Below are 22,495 nucleotides of genomic sequence, written 5' to 3' on the forward strand. Positions count from 1 at the left end.
TTATTGACATGTTGGAAATTACAGTGTTATAGTATAAAAATCAAATTGTTCAGTTTTCATTATAATAAGGGAAAAGTGTAATAAAAAAAATTTGTTCAGTTTCTTTGTCTCTTTTTTTTTTTGATGAAAAAGTTTCTCTGTCTTTAGATACATAGCTATCTCCACTTAATGATTGAAATAGATTAGACTCTTCGACATTTTATTAGAGTCCATATCCTTTTGTTATTTATTCTAAATTGTTTGTCCACCTCTAGTAATGTAGAGAAGGTTTTTTAATCGATTGGACCGACAAAAATCTACCTGATCATGTTAAAGATATTGATTTTTCAATTCAACTTTCAACAACACAACTTCTCATTATGATGGAGTTACAAGAGTCATAATATCTTTTGCAATGGGCAGCCATTGGACTGATATTTTAGAGCCAAATTCGCATGCTTAAGAGGTCTACACAGTTTCCGAAGTTTTGTGTGCGATTTCAAGAAATTAGTTTCCTATTTTATTTTTCTATATTAATTTGTTTCATATTTTATTGAAGTATCCTTTTCCTGTGTAATTCAACCTCCTTATATAAAGGTCATTTTGGATAAATTAAAGTATCTTAAATTTTATGACCTAATTACTTTCTTTGCACTTCTTCCTAATTGGAATTAGGGTTTTCATTAGCTCGAGGATTCAAAGGTCGTAACCACCAAAATGAGATCTAGCCCCCCATACTCCCTATTGCATCATATAGAGCTAGGTATCCCTAAACCACCCGTGAAAGGAACGAGTCCGGATCAGCTACCCAGATGGGTACGGGTGGGGACAAATCTAATCCCTTCATGGGGCATTGATCCCACACCCCCATGGAGGATTCAGATCTGTCCCCACCCATCCCCATGTGGGTTACAAATTTGAATTCGAAAGGAACTATGTGCCAATCCAACAAGAAACACAAATTTGAGATATGCAGACTCACTCGAGAATTTCATATTTTTTCTCAGATTCAGTCATACACTAAAAAAAATGGAGGGAGCTATAGGTTTCAAGAACAAATATACTTGTACATCAGGGAAAATTTTTGATTATCAAATAAGTTTCCCCGATCTCTCATTATTATTTTTAGTATAAATTTGCTTTCTTTTCTTTTTCCCTATACATATTACTTTTTGGGTTTTTTTGTACAAAAGGTAGTGAGTGGTGGGAAGTGAAGGTTAAGTAAAGAGGCAGCACAAGCCGGAAACCTCAGAAGTGCTCCTTGTGGAATTCGAACCTTGTGGAGTCTTTCTGGTTGAATTCATAGCATTGCTTGTTCAGTTCTTTAGCCAAGATTGCCGCCCCACAGTAGAAGACCCCTGTTCAGGTATTCAAATATCAGTTAATAGAGCCGGTCACAGACACACATTCAAGAAGAAACCAGGTGGCCAGATGGAAAATTACTCACCAATGGTAGCATTAGGGTGCTTTGATCTGAGTCTTGAGTAGACCTTTCTCCACTTGGGCCTTCCGAAATGGGTACGAACCTGAAATTCATTCAGTTAGCAAGTAATACCAGGGTTCCAAGTATCAGAATCCTATCCGCCGATCACTACGTAACAGTATCACCAGAGACCAAGGCTGATATCGATATTGGTATTCGCCAAAAGTGGATATTTTATCTGATATAGCTGACCCATACTGATATTGATATTGATATCAATATCGGTATCGGTATCAATATCGGTATCAGTAACAGTATCAGTATCAGTATCAACATTGATCAATCCAGATACTCTGTTTTATAACCTTGAGTGATACTGTGGTAGTAGTAAAGCAAGAGGCAAGTCCCCATACGAAGAAAGGAATCTTACTTTAGTGCCAGAAACTATGTCTACTCCATTCTTGGCGTGGTTAAGAGCTTGAACCATTGTGATGAGGGTGGAACGAGCATCACCTTCTTCATACACACTTGTCAAGTAATTGTGCAACTCAATCACACCCTGAAAACCAAGTAGAGCTGAATTAAGAACCAACCAAGTGTTTTTGAGTTTAATTCAAGTCAAGATACATATTTCGTTTATCTAATTTTACCTTGTTATCTAACTCAGCCACTTCATTCATTACTCCCTTGAACCAGTCAAAGGAACCTTGTTCTCTGGTTACCCAGTAGAAATAGGCATTAGTAGTTTTCAGTGACTTCCTTCCCTTGTTGCCATCGTTCTGAACATAGAGTGAATATTATTAGTTCTGCCTGCTAGAAATTGCAATTCAAGACAAACTGTAGACCAATTTATTTTCCAACAATGGTTGGATCAAGAGAAAAGTCTGGCTTGTTGTCACTAGAGAAAGAGTTACCGACAGCTCCTCTGCTTTAAACAGATTGTTGAGCAAATCTTTGACAATACTGATGAAAGGTGTTGCACCAATTCCTTGTCCAACAAGTAGAAGAACATCATATTTGCGGTAGTCCTGAGCTGGAGCTCCATAAGGCCCGTCGATCAAGAGCTTTGGCAGACTACAAAATTCAGAAAAATTTTGTAAGAACTAAAATCACCAAATAAAGGAAAGGGAGAAGAATGGATATTAAAAAAAAAATTGCAGAGGTGAAGTAATTCAAATCCATGTGTGGTTGTGTACCTTTTAGTGGTGGATTCGTCAACTCTAAGAAGCCCACTTTTCCCAGACTCGGGAGCTTCACAAACCTGTTCGAAGACCCTCCTTAGCTCATTTGTCCAGTCACCCAGTTGCCTAATGTGGACGCTCAAGTAGTCGTCCCCTGGTGCTGAGGTGATTGAAAATGGATGCCTGTAATACAAAATCAATTCTTCAAATTAAAAATTTTACATGAATTGTGTATTAGAACAGGGATCGAGCTCCGTTGCACAAAACGAAAGATGCTGGCTACTGTAACTTACCACTCGAATGGAGAAACAGCGGGACATTGGACGAACATGTACTGTCCACTCTTGTAGCGGAATTGGGAAGGCTTGCTCACTTGCAGGGTCAGGACTTTGCCAGGATAAATAGCAACCTGGATATATTCAAAAGAAGGAACCAATCAGGATGTGTGAAGCCATCGGACAAAGGGCACTGTCATTGTGGCAATTTTGCGAACATGTACTATACGTTATAATTAATTACCTTCCGAAGGGGAACAGAGTAGAAGCCCGATCTGAAGAATCTCAGGGTCCTTTCACCAGCATATAGAAGAACTGGAACGGCTATATACATCCACGTCTGCAAAGTTACAGAAAAGAGAAGGCAGAAGCGTCAGATGGATGGGCGATGAACATGTTTCATAATTCCGCATTTTAGATTCTTACCGTCTTTTGATACCAGACGTGTTCGAGGTAGAGATAGAGGCCATGGACGATGAGCAAGGCGTATACGATGACAAAGAGGTGGTGAGAATACCAAAAGGCGTTGAAGCCAGTGAGCTTGTTGAAGGGTTTGGGAAGCTTACTCCGCCTGAACCAAGTTGTGGCAAGTGTGAATGAAATTGCCATTAAGATCACCATTATAACTCCGGTTAGGGGCTCTAGGTCTTGCATTATTTGGTTGTATGTGGGCTTTTTTGAACCGAAATCTGCAGCCAAATACATTCTGTAGGCGTCTGGAGAAGACCGAATTAGCCGGGGGAAATCGCAAACAAGGTGGTCGCCGGCATGAAGAATAATACCAATTACGATTGCTGCCGCTATCGACTGTGCAGTGTGCAACACAATCCATTTCAGAGTCAGAACCAAAGAGAAGTTTAAGCAGTACCAAAAGACCAAAAGTAAAAGCATTAGACATACCTTGTGAATGTTGATGTTGTCATCGAAGGGGAAGATTTGAGCGAGCTTGGTGGACCTGAACCAGGTAATGGTGTTTCTGCAAACGGGAAACAGAATGATGGCCATATTCAATTTTAAGGTCTCGGCACCACCCTTGGCTACAAGGAGACAGTAACCCATGACCTGGAAAGCTGCCCTGTTCTTGTACTGAATCCATTTCCATGTGAAGAGACCAGCCATGACTCCAATCCATAAAACAAACAACCAGATTCTCTTCCAGTTCTCTTCCACGAAATAGATTGCCTTGGTACTCCATCTCTGAATTGGGCTTCTCCTCCTCAGCCCCTGTAGGTTCTGGCTCAATGCCTGGCTCGTGTAGCTCAATGCTTGGCTGTAGTTCAGGTACGTATCTTTCTGGAGCAGAAGTGTCTCCAGTTGCCATAGCTGCATCGATCAACACCATCCACATCCATCATCTTCATCAAAAATTTAAAAAAAATAAAAAAAATAAAAAAACAGAAAAGGAAGAACAGGTTTTCTTCAGGGTAATCGTATCTGCCACGTAAAGGGTTGATATGGTAATTTTGGCCACTTGTCGTTGTCAAATTTGGTAATCGATCTTGACCTACTATAATATGGTCGGACGAGCCGCACTAATAAGCTTCCAGTTTCCATTCTCCATCCAAAAACGTAAAATGAGAATAAAATGAGTGATCAGTGAGGGAAGGGAGACCCACCTCGATATAGCCAAGCTCTTCTGGATCAAGCTCCTCCATGATCAGAGATGCATACTCCTCCGCCTGCTCTTTCAGTCTCGCTAATTTATTTGCAGACGCACTTAACTCAATAATCTGTATTTCAAAAACTTACAAAAATTATTAGAATCGTTTTGAAGAACAATAATACCGAAGAAAAAAAATCTCAACAGTGCCTTAATCGTGCGGTGCTTTCACTTCGGGCTTGAGGAAAATATGATATCCAATGGTGCCGAGCAAAGAAAAAAACTGTATCAATCGAATTCAAACCATTGGATGAGGCATCTTTCACGTGTCGATTTATCGGCCAAATATTAAAGTACAGCAAGACGAAGGAATTGCAGAAAATTTTAATCCGATAACGGATCGTCTACAGCCTGCCCGTAACAGCCATAGCAGCGCACTAATGAGGTGCGACACAATGACTGCCTTACCCCTGCTCGGATAAGATGTTCGAACAAGGGTAAGGTGGTCATTGCACCACGCTTCATTAGTGTGCTGCTATGACTGCTACGGGCAGGCAGGCCATAGACGATCTGGATTGTCCAATAATACCCTTGACCTACTCTACCGAAAATGACGTTTAATAGATTCAAGAAATTTGCGTCGCCTTCCAACGATGATGGAAGTAGTAGAGAAGGCTTTTGCTTGTTCCTATCAGATTGGAATAAGTTGTCTAATCGAATTCCAATCCGATGGAAGAAAGAAGCTCCTCTCATGCGGTTTATTTCATCGAATTCATGGAGAACCTCATTATCAAAAAAAAATTCATGGAGAACCAAAATTTTTGGGGAGATTCAAGGGTGCCATCTGTCAACTTCTCTAATTCCGAAAAAAGAATTTCTCTAATTCCCGAAACGTTTTTTTTAATGGTGATTAGTTGAAGTAGGCAGAAAGTAGGCAGAGCTTGAAGAGAAAGAAAGGAAGAGAGAGAGAGAGAGATAGAGAGGTTCAATTCAAAGAATAGACTACGTACCTCCTTCACCTCTTCTTCTCCGATTCGACCATCTTCGTTCTTGTCCACCCTGCAATTTCGGTGTAAATAATTTTGAATAAATTAATTAAGTAATGCAATAATTAAACTTTATGCAAAATTATTTTTTTTTTGTGGCCTTTTTAACATTTTTTTTAGTTTAATAACTCACATGTCGAAGAAGATTTGGAGGCGAGAATCGAAACTCTCATCTGTGATTTGTGACCAAAACTCATACAGTTCCTCTTTATTGATCTTATCGAGCTTCAACCTTCTCCTCCGGTTCAGAGCATCGAACATCTCGAGCGCAAATTCTTTAGAATCCTTCATTCCTTTTGAAACAAAAAAACAACTTGTAAGAACAAATGAGAAACATTTCATGAGATCACAGTATTGAAGGTAATGCAGAATAAAGAGAATGAAAGGTAGAGAAAACCTATGCATTGAGCAAAATCTGAGCGTTGAAGGAAACCGTCTTTGGCGAACTTTTCGAAATTGTTTTCGACTTGGCTCCATCCATCGACGCCTTTACGATTACTAATGAATCGAAGTCCTCGAAGAGCTTTCTGAGCTCCAGATTTAGTCCGATCGAGTTCAGCTCTCTGTCGACGTAGAGCTCGAGCTGCGAGAGCTAAATCGAATCCAGAACCTGCTCCATTCTGAGACGAAGAAAAAGCTTTTCCATGACCCCAGGAGAACCTCCGAGAGATCTGCTTCGCCTTCGCCACCGCCTCCGCCTTCAACTCCTGTGAGAACTGAAGTATCCGATTCGACGTACTTCGTATCAACGTCGGCGACCTAGACACCGATGCCGGTGTCAGATATCCACTTTTTGTGGTGTCGGACTCGATATCAAAAGCGCCGGCAGGTTCAACGCTGCGGAGGATGATGGTGTCATCATCCTTGAAATCAAGTGTCACCTCAACGTACTCCTCCGTGGCCGGCGAAGATGCGTCACTGAACGTATTCCCGGTGAGGTTGTCTGAACCCCATCGACGTTCATGCTTCGCAACCCCCCTCATGATTAGATAGAAGATCGGAAATCCAAATAAACAAATGAGAAGAAGATATATATATATATATATATATAAATTATTAACTGATCGTCAGTGTTTCTCTCTCTCTGTCTCTCTCTCTCTCTCTTGTGACCTGTAAGTCACCAAGCTCGAACGTGATCGTTTTGGCTCACAAATATTTTAGAAGAAATGGATTTGTAGTCGTTAAACGCGTCGAGCATCTCTCAGAAAGGATATTTACGCGGAGGTACTGCAGCTAAAGAAAGTGCTAGAAATAGAGAGAGAGAGAGAGAAGATTTGAGTGGGAAAATGAAGAGAGAGAGAGAGAGAGGAGGGAAAGAGAAAAGCTAGAAAAAGACAAGTTCACAACAGGGAACCACACTGCAACAGTGCTTGTTGCAGGGGACCCAAAAAATAATTTATTCTTCTTTGGCTTCTTTTTTGTTTTCCTCTTTAGTTGGTAAACTCTTTCTTTTCCATTGCATTGATATAGAAAACGAATTCGTAAAAGAAAACACGAATTCGTTTGGATAAATGGGAAAGCAAAGTACGAATTTATATGGAATGGGCCGGGATTTAATTGGTTTTCTCACATTTTCTGTATGGATTCCCGGGTCCACGGTTGGAACCGCCCGGTCCACCACTTCTAAGTCCTAATACTCAACTAAATTCTCAACTTGCACCAAAAATCTTGAATCCAAATGATTATTTCGTATACACTTCATTTAGGAAAGGAAAGGTATTATATACAAAAGGTATTGTATAAACACAAGTTCTAAGATTTCAGTTTCACTTCATCTTTTTAGCCTCCATTTTTTTGACTATTGACTCTCGTGACCTGCTTGTTTTCTCTTTCATACGTTCCTTTTTAAAGTCAAGATCAGATATTCTCAAGTCTCATCCAAAACTTAAAATAAAAGGGTGAACTGAACAAAATCACATTAAACTGAATTATCAAAACCGTATATAAATAGAATGAAATGAATACTAGAAAACTGCATACGAACCGAGTGAAAACTGAACCAATTCCATTCGGTTTCGGTTTGAGGTTATGAATTACTTGAGGCTCTGTTTGGAGGTTATGAAGATTATTCAATTTAGATTCAGTTTCAATTTATACATATTGTATCTTAAATCAAACCAAAAATAAAAACTGAACCAATTGACCTTAGTCTACTTTACAATTTGTCCAACCCTTCGTTAATGGTGGGGCACCTTCGTAGGTCTTTAATCAATATGTCAAAACTCCAGAGCTAATAAAACGCGTTAAATCAAATCCTTTAACCTATCATATATTAGGCTAGTCTAATCTAACACCTATACATTAGATTGAAGCCATTGAATTTCTATTAGACACATAAAAAACCACCACGTACGATTCTATAACCATCGTCCTTGATGACTCTCACTCTGACAGTAGACAACCTTTTACAAAAAGCTCCACTCTCTATAATAACTACTAACACATTATCACTACTAAATTAAAATTTACTAACCAGCCAAGTTCTTTTCTCTTGAATAGAAAATGAAGTCCACATGGGCTTGAGAGTATTATTGGCTGACAGAATCTTAATTTATTGTATAATGTGATGCAGCTGTGCAAAAGTTTAATATTATTGCCCTTACTCTCAGTTGACTATAATTAACTTCTTAAGTGGAACATATAAAAGATCTGCCTTTCTCTCTCTCTCTCTCTCTCTCTAAAATAAGCTAAGTTATTGAGTCACCACTCACCAGTTCATCAAAATCAAAGTCTAGGCCAAAGCTTAGTCATGATTCAGAACTTTCCTTAATAAATGTGACATGATTTGGTGGTATTTCATTATACCTTCCATGCAACATTCATTACCCTACTTCCTTGTTTGTGGATTATAAATGTATCAGGGCCTCAATTTGGTTACATATGAAGTGAGGTGAAGTAAAATTAGACTTTGATTTTTAACTTATATGTTTATTTTCCCTATGTTCTGATCCTAGTCCTACATGATTGCTATATTATTTTACATCATTTCAACTTTACACCTTATTTACATAAATAAAAAAAATTCTTATTTTTGATTTACTTCATTTAATTAAGCTAATGAAAATGTTGTTTAATTTATTACAAATATAAGTAGAGAGCATAAGTGTTGTCGTTGAATTTTTTGGAGCTCTCTCTATCCACAACCCATGGGTTTTCTATCCCATCCTATAATTGATTGAAATGCAAATATTAAAAACAAAAAAAGGAAGCTTTTATGGTCCATGGCATTCATGTGCAATTGCATGGACCATCTAGAATTCTAGATAAACAATAATTTTTATTTTAAAAACTATAGAGATATAAATGTGTTATTGAAGAAAACTTGCTCTTCAATCAATCAGTGATTGGGCTTTCATTAAATCTAAGGCCGTGTTTTGTATGCATTCTTGCTATAGATTTTAAGGCTACAATGCATTTTCAAACCAAATTCTTCCTTATTTTCTCACTTTAGAATGCATTCTAGACGCAAATTCGATTCCAAGAATTCATACTAAATAGAGCCTACGTTTGAAAAGTTCATCGAGAAAATTCTAGTATGGGCATACATAGGAATTGTCAAAATACAAGCTACACACTCCCCTCCCAATTAATATCCTTGTTCTTTGGAGCTTTTGATGGATAGATTGTCTTGTAGTACATAAAGCATAGGAAATAATATTGCTTTATATTCATTTTTGTAAAATTCTCATACACATCCTTTTAATTACCCGTCACTAAAAATCTTCTACGTTGTTTACCAAAAAAAAATTCTTCTATGTTCTCCAGAAAAATGCATTTACATATAGGTCCCATTTTGGAAGGGCTTTCAAAATGGTGTACTATTTGCAGTCACATAGACGATGATGTAGCAAAATCCACTGTTTTATAGAAAGGACATGGATTGAATTAACAAAATATCAAATTTCATAACCTAATTCAATCAAATACCCTCCAATGTATAGACGTCCTCCTTGTATACGTACCTATGCACGTATTTCGATCACTTTTTCCAAAACTCAAAAAACTTGAATTTTCAGAGCTCTATTTATCACTAAGTAAAATGATGATCTAATAATAACATCCAATATAAGATAACCTGTATAAATCACAAGGTAAATGAAAGCTGAAAAAAAAAAAATTAGAAAGAAAAAAATCCCAGAACTCCTATTCGGCTGTCAAACCATCACACTAGATTGTTTACCCCCATAAAAATTAAAAAAAAAAAGTCATACTAGATGCTACGATCAATAACTTATTCATGAACCCTATCCTTCCAACATCTTAGCTATAAATAATTAATTAAGTCCAATAGTAAATCTTACAAGTGGAGTGATTGTTGTTGTCATTTTTATTATTTTTCTCTTTCTCCTGCTTTGAATATGTAGGTCACGTGTAGATGATACATTTTTCAAGACAGTCATTAGTGTGATATGTAGATTCTTCCTAGTCTTTACACTAGTGTCATGGCAAACTTTCTTCGCAATAATATGACATTATTGTTAAAGAGAAATCTTGTTAAAACCTTTGTTGGTTACAACAAGGTTGTAATATTATTTTCTTACCCTTGTAGTATAATATTTTTAAATTTTTTTATTTTTATATTAAATAACTTTCTAAGACTAAAACTAGGACTACAACTTCTTTGGTAACAAATTGTTCTCATCCTTACCAAAAAAAAAACAAGAAGTTGTTCCCATTGTTTTAAAAGAAGTTTATCTCCTTTATTAAAATAGAATAATGGGTAGTGTGGAAGAGAGAAATAGTCTGCAGTCTTTCTCTTTGAGAAGATAAATAAGTAAAGCGTGAAACTATCGTTTCACTTTCTTCTATGAGAAGATAATAAGTAAAGCGTGAAACCACCAGGTTAGAGTTCCATGTGAGAGACAATCACCTGTCTTATTTTTGCCATTTTCAAGGGGAGGAGGGGGTTTTATGAAAACAAAAATAAACAGGTGATTGACTTAGAGGTGTACGTTCACCTGCACGTACGTGCAAATGATCCATTCTCCCAAGCTAGTCACCTCACACATGATAAACCTACCAAAACTGAGTGGTAATGGAACAACTATACCATTGCTCCGGGTCTTAATGGATTTTCCCTTCACCCATGGACATGGTGAATGAAGAATCCCTTGCTAAAGGGTTTGAGTGTCTTGGAATGGGTATCGAAAACAATGGAAGTGTCCTTATTGACTTCATACACCAAAGACAGAGTTATAATGACCCTAAATGATGATTAAACCCTCCCCTCCACAGGAAAAATGAAAACTTTCTCTTTTAGGCTGTTTCCTCCAAACGGTGGTTGTTGAGATAATGACAGTCTTGTGGTTGTTTTAATTGGTCAAGAAGTGTGAGGTGGTGGATTTGGGCCGGTTCGGATCACCTCTAGGAATCCAGAGTTGGTGGGTCTTTGACTTATGAATGTGCCGTATAATGTAATGTTCTTCTAGAAACCCCCCCCCCCCCCACCTTACCCACTCCCCTTTCAAATTCTTCGTAATTACTCTTTCTAAGTCTTAATTAATCAACGTGAAAAGAAAAAAAAAGATTCTGTTTTATAGACAACAATTCGTTTCTGCATAAACAAGACCCAGGTTTTCCTTAAATTTGGATTATTTTCGAACCTTGTTCATGGAAGACTTGAGGGACCGAAGCCGACCCAATTTTAGGTGGGCCAACAGCTGAAATTGTTGACTTGTCAACAATAACTTGGACAAGTCAACAAGGTGGTTTTGTCTTGTTGAGACGATACGTATCGCTTTATATATGCTACATCGAAGCCGTACGGGCGGCTATGGCAATATTACCAACTTACAACACTTTGCAATGTAGATGACCACGTGTCCATACCTCGGTTATGTACCTAATTAGGTGCTTAGCAAATGTATTAAGGCATCAAAGACGTGATAATAACTCCCAATACCCCCTTCTAGAAAGACAACGTGAGGTAAAGGTAGAGGCAATCTTTGGGTGGTAGAAACTCAACATTGATGGCTCATCACTAGGAAATCCAGGTTTTTCAAGAGCTGGGGGTCTCATTCGCAGTCATCTTGGTGCTGTGATCAAAGCTTTTGCTTCATATCAAGGAGTTGGAACAAATTATAATGCAAAATTATCGCTCTTTTTTATAGGCATCAAGGAAGCATAGACGTTACATGCAAACAAGCTATGGGTGGAGCGCTAGAACGGCCTTTCTATAGATTTACTTAGATTGCATAACGGAATAAGGCGTGATCAGATGGTGACATCGATACTACTCTACAAATCTGCCATGGAACTTTTGACGGAAATGGTGGAAGGCACTAAAATTCCTTCAAACCATCCAATGGCGCATCACTCATTGCTTCAGAGGAGGAAATGCTCCTACAGATTCCCTCGCAAATTATGCTGCAAGATCAAAGACTACTCAAACCTGGAATACACATCTCCAAGCTTCATAGAAAAAGATGTAAATTGGGAGGCGATGGGTCGTCCACGTCACAGATTTTTAGAATATGTTCTATTTTTTCTGAGTTTCTTGCAAGGTTGAGTAGCAGCTAAGGGTTGCTACCTTTATTGTAATTTTATCTATTTCTCATTATCAATACATACATTGCTGATCATTAACAAAAAAAAAAAAAGAGGAAAGAATCAAGAAAAGGTTTTGATATTAGATTGGAAGGTAATGGAGAGTTATAGAGTTATAGTGATTTTTCTGTCTTTTGATGTCTACGTATATTTGAGGAGTTTTTTATTTAATACCTTAAACCCCATTTGTTTGCGGTATATAGAAAAAGACTGAGAAACAAAGGATGAGAGACTTGTACGTATTTGATAGTATAGGATGAAAAAAGTGAATAAAGAAACATAGATGAATTAAAAGCTTTTATCTACTTAGGTGCCAAGCTATTTATCTCAGTCTACTCCCTCGTCCCAACTAGTTTGGTGGGATTTTGACGACAAGATGAGTCGCATGATAAGGCCCGCAACTTTCAACTTATCTTCCTTACTTTATCATTATCTTTCCTTTTTTTTAGTTTTTTTTTAGTTTTTTTGGTTTAACCCCACATGTAGGATCCACAACTTTAATTTTCTCTCGTCTTTTTGTATCACAAACAAATGGAACCTTGGGGTTTTTGGTTGAACCAAGGTTCAAAATCCAGGTATCGGACTCAGAATCGATCATGATCGAAACCTTCTCGGATCGGGATTCGATCAGTTTAAATCGATTAGGATCGGTCAAAAAACCATCTAAAATCATTTTTTTATGGATCGGATCATGTATCAGCAAGAGTTGGTGGGTGTTACGATCTCGGGATTGGATCGGCCGATATTATCTGGATCGGTTTGGTCAAAATCGATTGGTATCAGTCGGTATCGATTAACATAATATAAAAAACTAAAGAAAACACTTAAAATTTAAAAAAATAAAAAAATATTCAGTTGGATTGGTCAAGGATCGGATCGGATCGACCGAGCCAACCGAGTTGGGCAATCCAATCACCGATCCAGTCAAACCTTATTGTATCGATCAAATCTCGGGATCGGCCTCGACCGATACCTCAAACCATGGGTTGAACCCTCCAACATGGTATTAGAACTCATGATTTATTCGTTCTTTCTCTGATCTTGTTGTCTTTCCACATGTACAGGAATGAGTTATACTGTTACGTAATCAGTTTGTTTAGGTCATTGATGTCTTCGTACATTTAAAGAACTCTTTTTATGTAATGCCTTAAGATTTTGGATCGGACCCCTCAAACAAAATCTATCATAGAATCTAATATAATCGTTCATGGATTGTAAATACTGTTTAAAAAACAAACGGTGCCTCCTTCCTCTCTCTCTCTCTCCTCTTCAAGATGAAGTTCCAATTGAAGACCCTCCAAGTAAAACAGTCGTAAGTATAAGAATATTTAATTACGCGGAAATAATGGCTTTTTATTGAAGAAATGCTTTTGGGGAAAAAATAAACTTAAGATTAAAAGGTAATAGGAGGGGGCGAAAAAAAATCATATGTATCTTCCCACGTGTTTTTGGAGAAATCTAAGAATATTATAACAGTTAATCTAATCTGACCTAAGTTTAGGGTAAGTGCTAAGTAGGCTAGATTCTGTAATTTTTTTATTCAATTTATTTGTGTATTAATTATGTTAAGCAGCTTGAGAGTGTCTAATTAAGTTATGTGATATAGTGCGAAAATATATAATTCTTTAATTTGTTTAGCGCTTAAGCACTAATCTATCTATTAATAAGTGATAGTACCATCTTAAAAATTTAAAGACGAAATCACCACAATGCTACTTTCATAATCTCACAAAATGAGTAGTGGGATTCACATTGACATTCTTTCTTTTCTAATAAAATAGAGATTCTATTTACCCCTTCTACTCTCTCATTGGTGTAGTTTCTCACTTCCTTTTCCTTTAATTCCCTTTGCAACCAAATAAAGCCTTAAAAAAAAAATAACAAAGAAAGTTTATTGTTTTTAATGTATTTTCTTATCTTCTCGGATCACTAATGAGAGACTAGATTCTTGTGTTGCGATGTACCTTAGTATGATTGAAGTGCTTTCTCCAACTAATGCCTTCAGGGTTTTGGGTTAGATGGCCAATCTCATGGTATCTCAGAGCCTAGGTCTCTTTGTTTCTCTCTCTAAGTTGTTTGTCTACGTATAAAACCAATATGCCGAAATTACAAGAAAGAAAATATTAAAATATTAAAAGTTATAAAAATAAAAATCCCACCATCGATTTATTTGGTTCTGTAATGCTTATTCATACTTGAAAAGCTCTCTCCACATAATGTTTTAAAGGTTGAATTTTTCTCCACATAATGTTTTAAGGTTTTGAATTAAACCCTTAACATCTTATGCGAAGAAAATTAAGGAAAATGAGAATAGAAAATTAAGAATGACATTTTTATTAAAACGAAAAAATTAAGAATGACAAAATTTATATTGTGAACAAGTGGCGGATGCTGAGCCTCAAACATCGAAGTGGCAGACAAGATCAGAAGACAGAGCACAAGGAAATAAAGTACAGAAGAAAGTTTTACCAAAAAAAAAGGAGAACAGAAGAAAGCTGGCATGCACAAAGGCCCACCTTACTCTCCATCATATAATACTGATTTAGTTGTGTCTGTAGTACTGAAACTATGTTTGATATTAAAAGGATAACGAAACCGAAAACGAAAGCAAACCATTTTCACATGCTTTAATTTTGATCGAATTAAAAAGTATAAAAAAAAAAGAGAATTTAAGTATTTTATGGCTGCTTGACTTACAGTTGTTGATTTGAATCAGATAAGGTTAGTCCCAGACTCTTCAATTGTTCAATGCCAACCTTTAATCGTTTCTTCACCATGAAGTCATCTCTCTCTCTCTCTCTCTCAAATATTAAGGGTGTCAATTGTTTCCATTTCGTTTTTTGGTTGAGTTTCAATTACAGTTTAGAATATAATATATGGGGCGATGTTCTCTGTTTGGGAGCGTGCTAGTACCCGAACACATAAGGCAGGATAGGGTGGTCATTTCGGTCATTCAGGCAAACATGGTCGTCATTTCGCTCACCCCCATGTGTTTGGGCTCATCCTGCACCCCCAGTATAGAAAACATTTTCCCTATAAACCAAAATAAAATCAAAACCAAATAGATTTTTAAAACTAAAATCAAAACTGAACTGGTTCAACTAGGTTCTTATTTCAATTTAAACCGTTGGTTTGAACCAAGCTGGAACTACAAAGATTTAACTGAAGGAGAATACAACTGAACATGGGCCGAACAAAATAAATCGAGCCCAATCCGAAAAACCAGATAAGAACCAAATATCAAAATCGTCTAAGAATCGAATTACAGAAATCAAATCACTTTTTTTCTATTCGGTTTGATTGGGGTTTAAACAAACATTTTTTATTCCAAGTCTAATTGACACCCTTCTCTGGTTTGTTCGCCAAAGAGAACCGGCCAATATATACTGCTTAAAAACTGTAATCAAATCAGGAGATTTCTGAAAACCGTCTGATTTTCAGAACCACCCGGCTTGGTTTGATTTCTTCATTCATTAAAATTTAATATGTGTAACACCGGCCACTTGGCTTTACGGTTTTAGCCTTTTAGGTATTGGTATCGAATCCTTTGGCAAGTTCAGTTAGGGTCATGAATTGCCACCCTACCCTGAACACTAACCCCAACGCTCTAAGGACGCGTTTGGTTGGAGGATTCTTCGGAGATGGATTCAATGGAATCCGGATTCTCAAATTTTTGGAGTGTTTGGTTTCTCGGAACCCGGTTCCGTGTTAGATTCCAAGAATCCATGAAAATCCATTTTTCAGTGTAAATTTGGGAATCCACAAGAATTCGCCCCTTGGGGCGAATTCCAAATCGAGTCCAAGATTCTAGGCCTTCATATAAATGACATGGATTCTTGTGGACTCCAAAACTCGGGATTGAAACGAAGCACTCCATTACCAAAAAAAAAAAACAAAGCACTCCATCTCTCGATTGCTAGGGTTTGGTCTTCAGCGGCTTTAAAAAAGGGCTACACATGGCCCAGAATTAGACCTGTTAGAATAATTCTAGGCTACCTTAAGTATCAAGGCCCAAGTAAAATGTTCCTAGGCTAAATTGGGCTAAACCACAGCCCAGGTTCAGTTTTTGGGCTAGACCATAGCTTTTCTGCTGTCCAAACATATTTTCTGTTAAAAACTATATCTTAAACCCTAACCCAATTACTCTGAACTGCTCTCTGGATTCTTCATTCATGTTCAAGGCTCCAAACCTGAAGTAGGACCGTTTAGACGTTTGTATGGGCCTAGGCCCAACAGATTAGTTTCCCACTTCAGCTTCGGCCTGAACCCATGATCACCTTTCCAATCAACCGATGAATGATGTTTGTAGTAATAAAATAATGGGGTTCCCTAAAAGGCAGCTTGGCCCCTGTGCAAATGCAGGGGTCATGGGACCGTGAATGAAAGCATCAATAGGAGTGGGATTTCCATCTTTCATGGGGGCGGGGCAGTCATTCTACGTCCCTCAGTGTGTGGGCGCAAGGGTCATGTTGCCTTTTTTTTAGGGTACTTTTTCCAGGGTTCTTTTTCCCTAAAATAATTAAAAGGGGAAAAATTTCTCATGCAGCCAATGTACTGTACTTCTTCTCCGTTCTCATATGAATTCTTAATTTTCTCTTTCCTACTCTAACCATGTGTGCCCCATATGAATAATAATGTTATCTGTGCTACCATTGATGTGTCGTGGGATATTCTCCTCACATTAGCTGCGCGGACGCTCGCATGTAATGGTATCTCCCATTCTAAGGCATTGGATGCAACAGAGGGGGAGCCTCACAACTTGTATATAGGCGCACACGGTCAAAGAGGGCAGAGAGAGAAGAGAGATAGACTACTACAAAGTTTTGAAGATTAGGAGAGGAATTGAAAGAAGCAAAGGAAACATTTTTAAGCCAATAATAAATGGGCTGGGCTTCGGCCTCCTCAGATCAGATCATGTACGATATTGGATATTTGACAGCACATGCTATCGGTTCAGCAAATCCTTTTAGTGGTAAATGGTATCATTCTTTATCTCACATACTCTTTGATTGAGTTTACTTGTTTTCAATTGATTTTCTGTGAATTCCCTTCTCTTGTTGGTTGAACACAACTTAAGTGTGTCCTGATGGGATCCAGTAAGTGAGTGCAACAACTATTGAAAAGGCATGCAAGGTTGTTTAATCTTGAATGTTAATTCGCAAGAACTTAGTTCGCACCATATGAGACGTCTACAGTCTTAAGGAGAGTGATCGGTGATACGATTTAGTCCTGATGATTCTTTAAGGTCTTACATGTATTTTTAGGTTCATAGTATCGTGTATGATGCTTGAGTTTGACTTTATCAATTATTTTTTAGTTATGGCTCGAGTAAGTATTCTATTCCCCTTAATTACTTATATTCACATGTATATTTGTGGGTGATATTTTTCTAACAATAAGAATTTAGGACAATTATATAATCATTGTTAATGTAAACACCAAGAAACACGAAGAAAACAAAAAAAAGCATAACAAAAATGACATAAAGAATTAATATGGTTACAGCAAGAGCTCTCCCCAGAAATCCTAATTCAAAAAAAATAAATAAAAAAACCCCCCCTCAAATCTCACTTCTTTTCTTGCTTCAACAACACGATAATAAAACAAACAAATACTCCTCCAAATTGGACCGGTCCAATATATCCAAACCCTCCACTACCATCACAGACCTCACAAAATTTTCTTTTTGGGTCATCACAAAAAATGTCGGAACAGGGTAATCTTCGAAACGGGTAAAATTCTCCTTAAGGGTCATTTTCTTTTTAAAAAGGATAAATTATACGTCACCCCCTAGTTTTCAAACGAAACTCAAATCACCCTCTGGTTTTTGAAAATACTCATCCGTCCCCCTCTACAATAACGGTGTTAGTCTACTGTTAGTTATTGGTGTGAAAAGACTATTTTACCCTTGTACTAAAACATTAGAATTAAATTTACAATACTACCCTTCAAAATCTATGTTTAGATGTCAAGGATAATTTAAGAATTTAAATTTATTTAACTGGCTGACATCATCACTTAACAGCATAAAACTAACGATAAGGACTAATTTATCATATTGGGGTCTAATACAAAGGGTGATTTGAGTATTTTCTAAAATCAGGGGGTGATTTGAGTTTCGTTTGAAAACCAAGGGATGACGTGTAATTTCCCTTTTAAAAATGATTTCACTTCTATCACCCTTTGTTGGCAATCATTTACCACCACATGGAGAGTACTTAGTACATGTCAACTTCACAGATAAGAGGAAGGATATCAGCTTGCCGTGTCAAAATTTTCATTTTCTTTCTTACATGATAGTGTTCTTGGTGACAGCCAATGAGAATCAGAATCCCCTTTTTCCCATAAATAGAAAACACTCCACACGGTTCCTTGAAATTCTCACACATTTCTCATTTTTTTCCTTTCTAAATTTGGAGTTAGGTGATTATAAAATCCACACTATCACATAGGTAAAGAAACCCTTTTTTTCCCACATAAATTATGAAGAACGTGTGGCCTTGTGTGGTGGAATAACCATGGCCCATGAGGATACTCATTGAAAAGATATTCTTCATAGAATATGAGCTTAAGAAAGAAAATAAATTATTTTAATTTTTGTTTATTTGAGTAAAGTTTAGTTACGGTTTGTTACGAAATATTTAATATTTAGTTTGAATGAAAATGATAATTAAGATCTTATACTAATATCTTCCCATATATGATACTACAACATAGCAGAAAGATAGTGATAGATTTGAGAGAAAAAAAACTCGTTTACTTGGGAAACAGGCGGGCACGCAACATACACTCTCGAATAAGTTTTTTTCTCTCTCCTCATTTAATGATGTACGTTCTTACGTATTAATTGATACTCATCAAAATTCTTCCCTCATTCTATAAGTGTATCAATGTATAATGCTAACGTAAAAGGATAGTGTGTCATCCCTCTTCCAAGTTATATTCCATTTTAGATTTTTTTGTATATACTATAAGGGGTTTACCACACTGTCAATGTGGAAAAGAATTTGCACACCACACCAATGGGTGTAATGAAAAAGATGTCATTCATTCGGAACCCACATTTTCAAAACAAGTGAAAAAATATAATAAGTAAATTCATGTAAGAAGGAAATTGTGCACTAGCAACATAGCAATCTTTTTGTCATACTATAAATAGAGTCAAATACGCAGGCAAAAGTTTTTCCTTCACCCACATTATAAAAGAAGGCCAAATATTCTCTGTGTTGGGGGCGCAGGCTGCACCCAAACATATAGGGGTGGGTGAAATGACCACCCTGTCCCCCTGAATGGCAGGCCCATGTGTCTTGGCGCAGATTGCGTTGCGGCACAAAGAATATTAGCCCATAAAAGAAACACCTACAAATCTTTGTTGGGGGAAATATATTTTTCCTCTCATGTGAAAGAGAGAACGACTACTTAGCATACATTAGCATATCCCTGGTTCTATCTCTCGGATTGGGCTCCTCTCCTTGGAGGGCATCGCCCAATGAGTGCCCAATGAAGCATCCAAAGGCTGAGCTTTGTCGCACACATTATGATGGCTGACTAGACGTGCGCCGAGATGTGTGCAACACAGCCCAACCATTGGATGTCTCATTGGATACTCATTGGCGATACCCTCCAAGGAGAGGAGCCGATTCCTCCCATAATAAAGGCCTAAATGTCATTTCATAGGAGAGGATGAGAGAGAGAGAGACCTAGCCACACCTAGGGAGGCAAAAGCTTATGTTATGCAGCCAGCCAGATAGCACGTTCTTTAATACTATTTTCAATTTCTACCACAAGAAAAAAAAATCCTATTTCCGATCACCTACTCTGAAAATATGAATCTACACTTTTTTTTTTTTTTGGGTAAGAAGAAAACTATTTATTGAAACGTGACCAGAACATAGTGTCCGAATTACAGATTTCTGACAACCATGGTGTGGATATGGGCCAAGATGTCCTACATGCGATGGACAACGCCCTCCGGGCTAGGGAGTCAGCCACGCTGTTAATCTCCCTAGGAATGTGGTGAAAGATACAAGAAATAAAGAAGGTAGAGAGATGCCTAATATCTCTAACAATATTGAGAGTCTCCACCTGGGGAGGCACTTTGTTTTGTGCCAATGGAGAGATCATTTCCTTGCAATCCGATTCCACCATAACATGCAAGATACCTTCCTCAATAGCTTCAAGCATGCCCCCTCGTATGTCAATGGCCTCACCTTGTAAGATTGAAGTGAAGTGTTGTGGGTCCAAAACCGCCACAATGGGATTTGTTCTTGAGTCACGAATGACAAACCCAATTTCACATTTCTCCCCAGCTTTTGAAGCATCCACATTGACCTTACAGAAGGGATGAGGGGGAGGTGACCAAGGTCTTTCCCGAGAAAGAATAGGAGAGGAGGGCGTAATTGGAGTAGGCTGAGGTTGGCCGATGTCCCCCGGGTATGTGGTTGCAGCCTTGAATTCTGCAAAATCAGCTGCTACTTTGGAAATTACTTGCATAGGAGACCATATCTTTTCCCCAAAGATCAATTCATTTCTGGCTAACCACAGGTTCCAGCAGATAAAAGAAGCTTGACTTGCAAGGTCTCTCCCCACTAGTTTTTCAGCTTTAATCGCCTGGTTCCAGAAATCAATTAGGTGAGATAGTTGAGGAGCATTCCTAGGAGGTGAATAGGAGAGGGCAGACCCGAACCAAATTGCTCTTGCAAAGCAGCAGTCAAGTAAGAGGTGATCTACGGTTTTCACTTGATCTCCACACCGTGGGCACAGTGGTTCCACTGGAATTTTCCTCCTCCTTAGTCCATCTGTGCAAGCACGCCACAGGAAAGTTTTGATTTTAGGGACTGTTAGGCAGGTCCATATTGTTTTTCAGACAACATCTTTGATCATTTTATAACTACTTGTGGAAGAGGAGGTTGCTATGCTGTTGTCATCCTTCTTTTTCCAATCTGCAAGATTTGTAAGATGATGATAGCCTAATTTCACAATGTAAGAACCATCCTTTGCCGCTCCCCAAATCTGAAAGTCTGGTTCTTCAAAAATTCTCAACTGAATTGCTTTAATTGCAGCAGCATCTTCTGGGTGAAACAGAGCATCAATGACATCCCTCTTCCAAGTTCTATTCTCATGGTCTATAAGCTCTGCCACAAACACACCTGAATGGACTGAAAAGAGGGGGTATTTTAGTTTAAAATTTGAGGATGTGGGAATCCACTAATCCTCCCAAATTCACACATCAGCCCCATTTCCAATAATCCATAAGAGACCCGATTTGATAACTTTCAATCCTTCCAATATACCTCTCCAACACCATGAAGGATTTGAACCAGCTTTGGCATGAAGAAGCTCAATGTTGGAGTAATAAATCTGTTTCATGAAAGTCGCCCAAAGAGAGTTTGGCTCGGTCCACAGCCTCCAAGCAAGTTTCCCCAGAAGAGCCAAATTGTGTCGCTTTGGTTCCCGGAATCCCAATCCCCCTTTTTCTTTGGATTTACACATCCTGTCCCATGAAATCCAGCACATTGTTCTTATCTTCCTTCGTGCCCCAATAGAATTGACTCGCCGCTTGTCAAAGCTTTGAGTGATGGGTTGTAGGTAATTTAAAGTGGGATGCCGCAAAGTTGTTCATCGATAGGACAACCGACTTGAGTAAATCCTCTTTACCCGTGTGTAAAAGTAACTGTTGCTTCCAACCTTGCATCTTTTTCCTGGTGCAGTCACTTATGTCTCGAAAAAGCTCCAGCTTAGAGACACCAAAATGGGAGGGGAGGCCCAGGTACTTCTTAGGAGCCATACCCTGGGGGATCTTCAAAATCCTAGAGAACCACCATTTGAACTTTGGAGCCGTGTTGGGGGAGAAACTCAAGGAGGATTTTTTGTAGTTAATCCTCTGGCCACTAGCTTTACAATAAATATCCAGGCAGTTCTTTAGATTGTGTACTTCCTGAAGAGAAACAAATATGAATCTATATGGAGAGATAATATTTTCAGTGTAACATGTAGATTCCTTTCTACACTGACAGCTTAGGAATTCTCTCCCATCTAATTAGTATTCTTTCTTGTTTGTTGGAGATTCGAAATGTTCACTATTTCTTATGACTCATCCAAGTGGGCTATGAGTAAAGGAATTCCTCCTTCAAATTGACCAATGACCAGAGGAAAACTCGGTCTTTGCCCATTAATGACAATGGATTTTTCTTTTCTTTTTTTTTGTGTGGTGAAAATAGAATCTTGTTTACTTCTAAGATTAGGACAGTGGCGTGGGCTGCATGGCACGCCAGGTTTGCTTGAAAGATCAAAATCGTCCCGTCTCCCAAGACTTGGAAAAGAGAAGCAGAACGATTTCTTCACCTAGTCTTTGGTATCAGATATTTATGGGAAAAAGTTCTCTGTCCAGGAGTGTGGCCTACGCCAGCACTCCCATGAGTCTATCTCTCTCCTCCCCATGTGAA

General features: G+C 38.0%; 1 protein-coding gene across 2 annotated transcripts; it reads right to left on the reverse strand.

Moving 5' to 3' along the window:
• Positions 1-1,164: 1,164 nt before the first annotated feature.
• On the reverse strand, positions 1,165-6,532 carry LOC122665270 (respiratory burst oxidase homolog protein A). Of its 2 annotated transcripts, none has more exons than XM_043861381.1 (14): positions 5,902-6,532; positions 5,638-5,797; positions 5,469-5,517; positions 4,475-4,588; positions 3,759-4,181; positions 3,285-3,665; positions 3,103-3,198; positions 2,877-2,992; positions 2,599-2,766; positions 2,325-2,476; positions 2,053-2,183; positions 1,833-1,961; positions 1,427-1,505; positions 1,165-1,337 (listed from the first exon to the last, which is right to left on the reverse strand). In XM_043861381.1, the coding sequence occupies exons 1-14, from the start codon at positions 6,485-6,487 to the stop codon at positions 1,228-1,230; spliced, it is 2,694 nt and encodes an 897-aa protein (XP_043717316.1). In that variant the 5' UTR covers positions 6,488-6,532; the 3' UTR covers positions 1,165-1,227. The 2 variants fall into 2 exon arrangements, with proteins under 2 accessions (XP_043717316.1, XP_043717315.1); XM_043861380.1 differs by having other exon boundaries at positions 2,053-2,181; positions 2,317-2,476.
• Positions 6,533-22,495: the final 15,963 nt, after the last annotated feature.

This window comes from Telopea speciosissima, chromosome 6 (assembly GCF_018873765.1).
Source record: "Telopea speciosissima isolate NSW1024214 ecotype Mountain lineage chromosome 6, Tspe_v1, whole genome shotgun sequence".
NCBI lineage: Eukaryota > Viridiplantae > Streptophyta > Magnoliopsida > Proteales > Proteaceae > Telopea > Telopea speciosissima.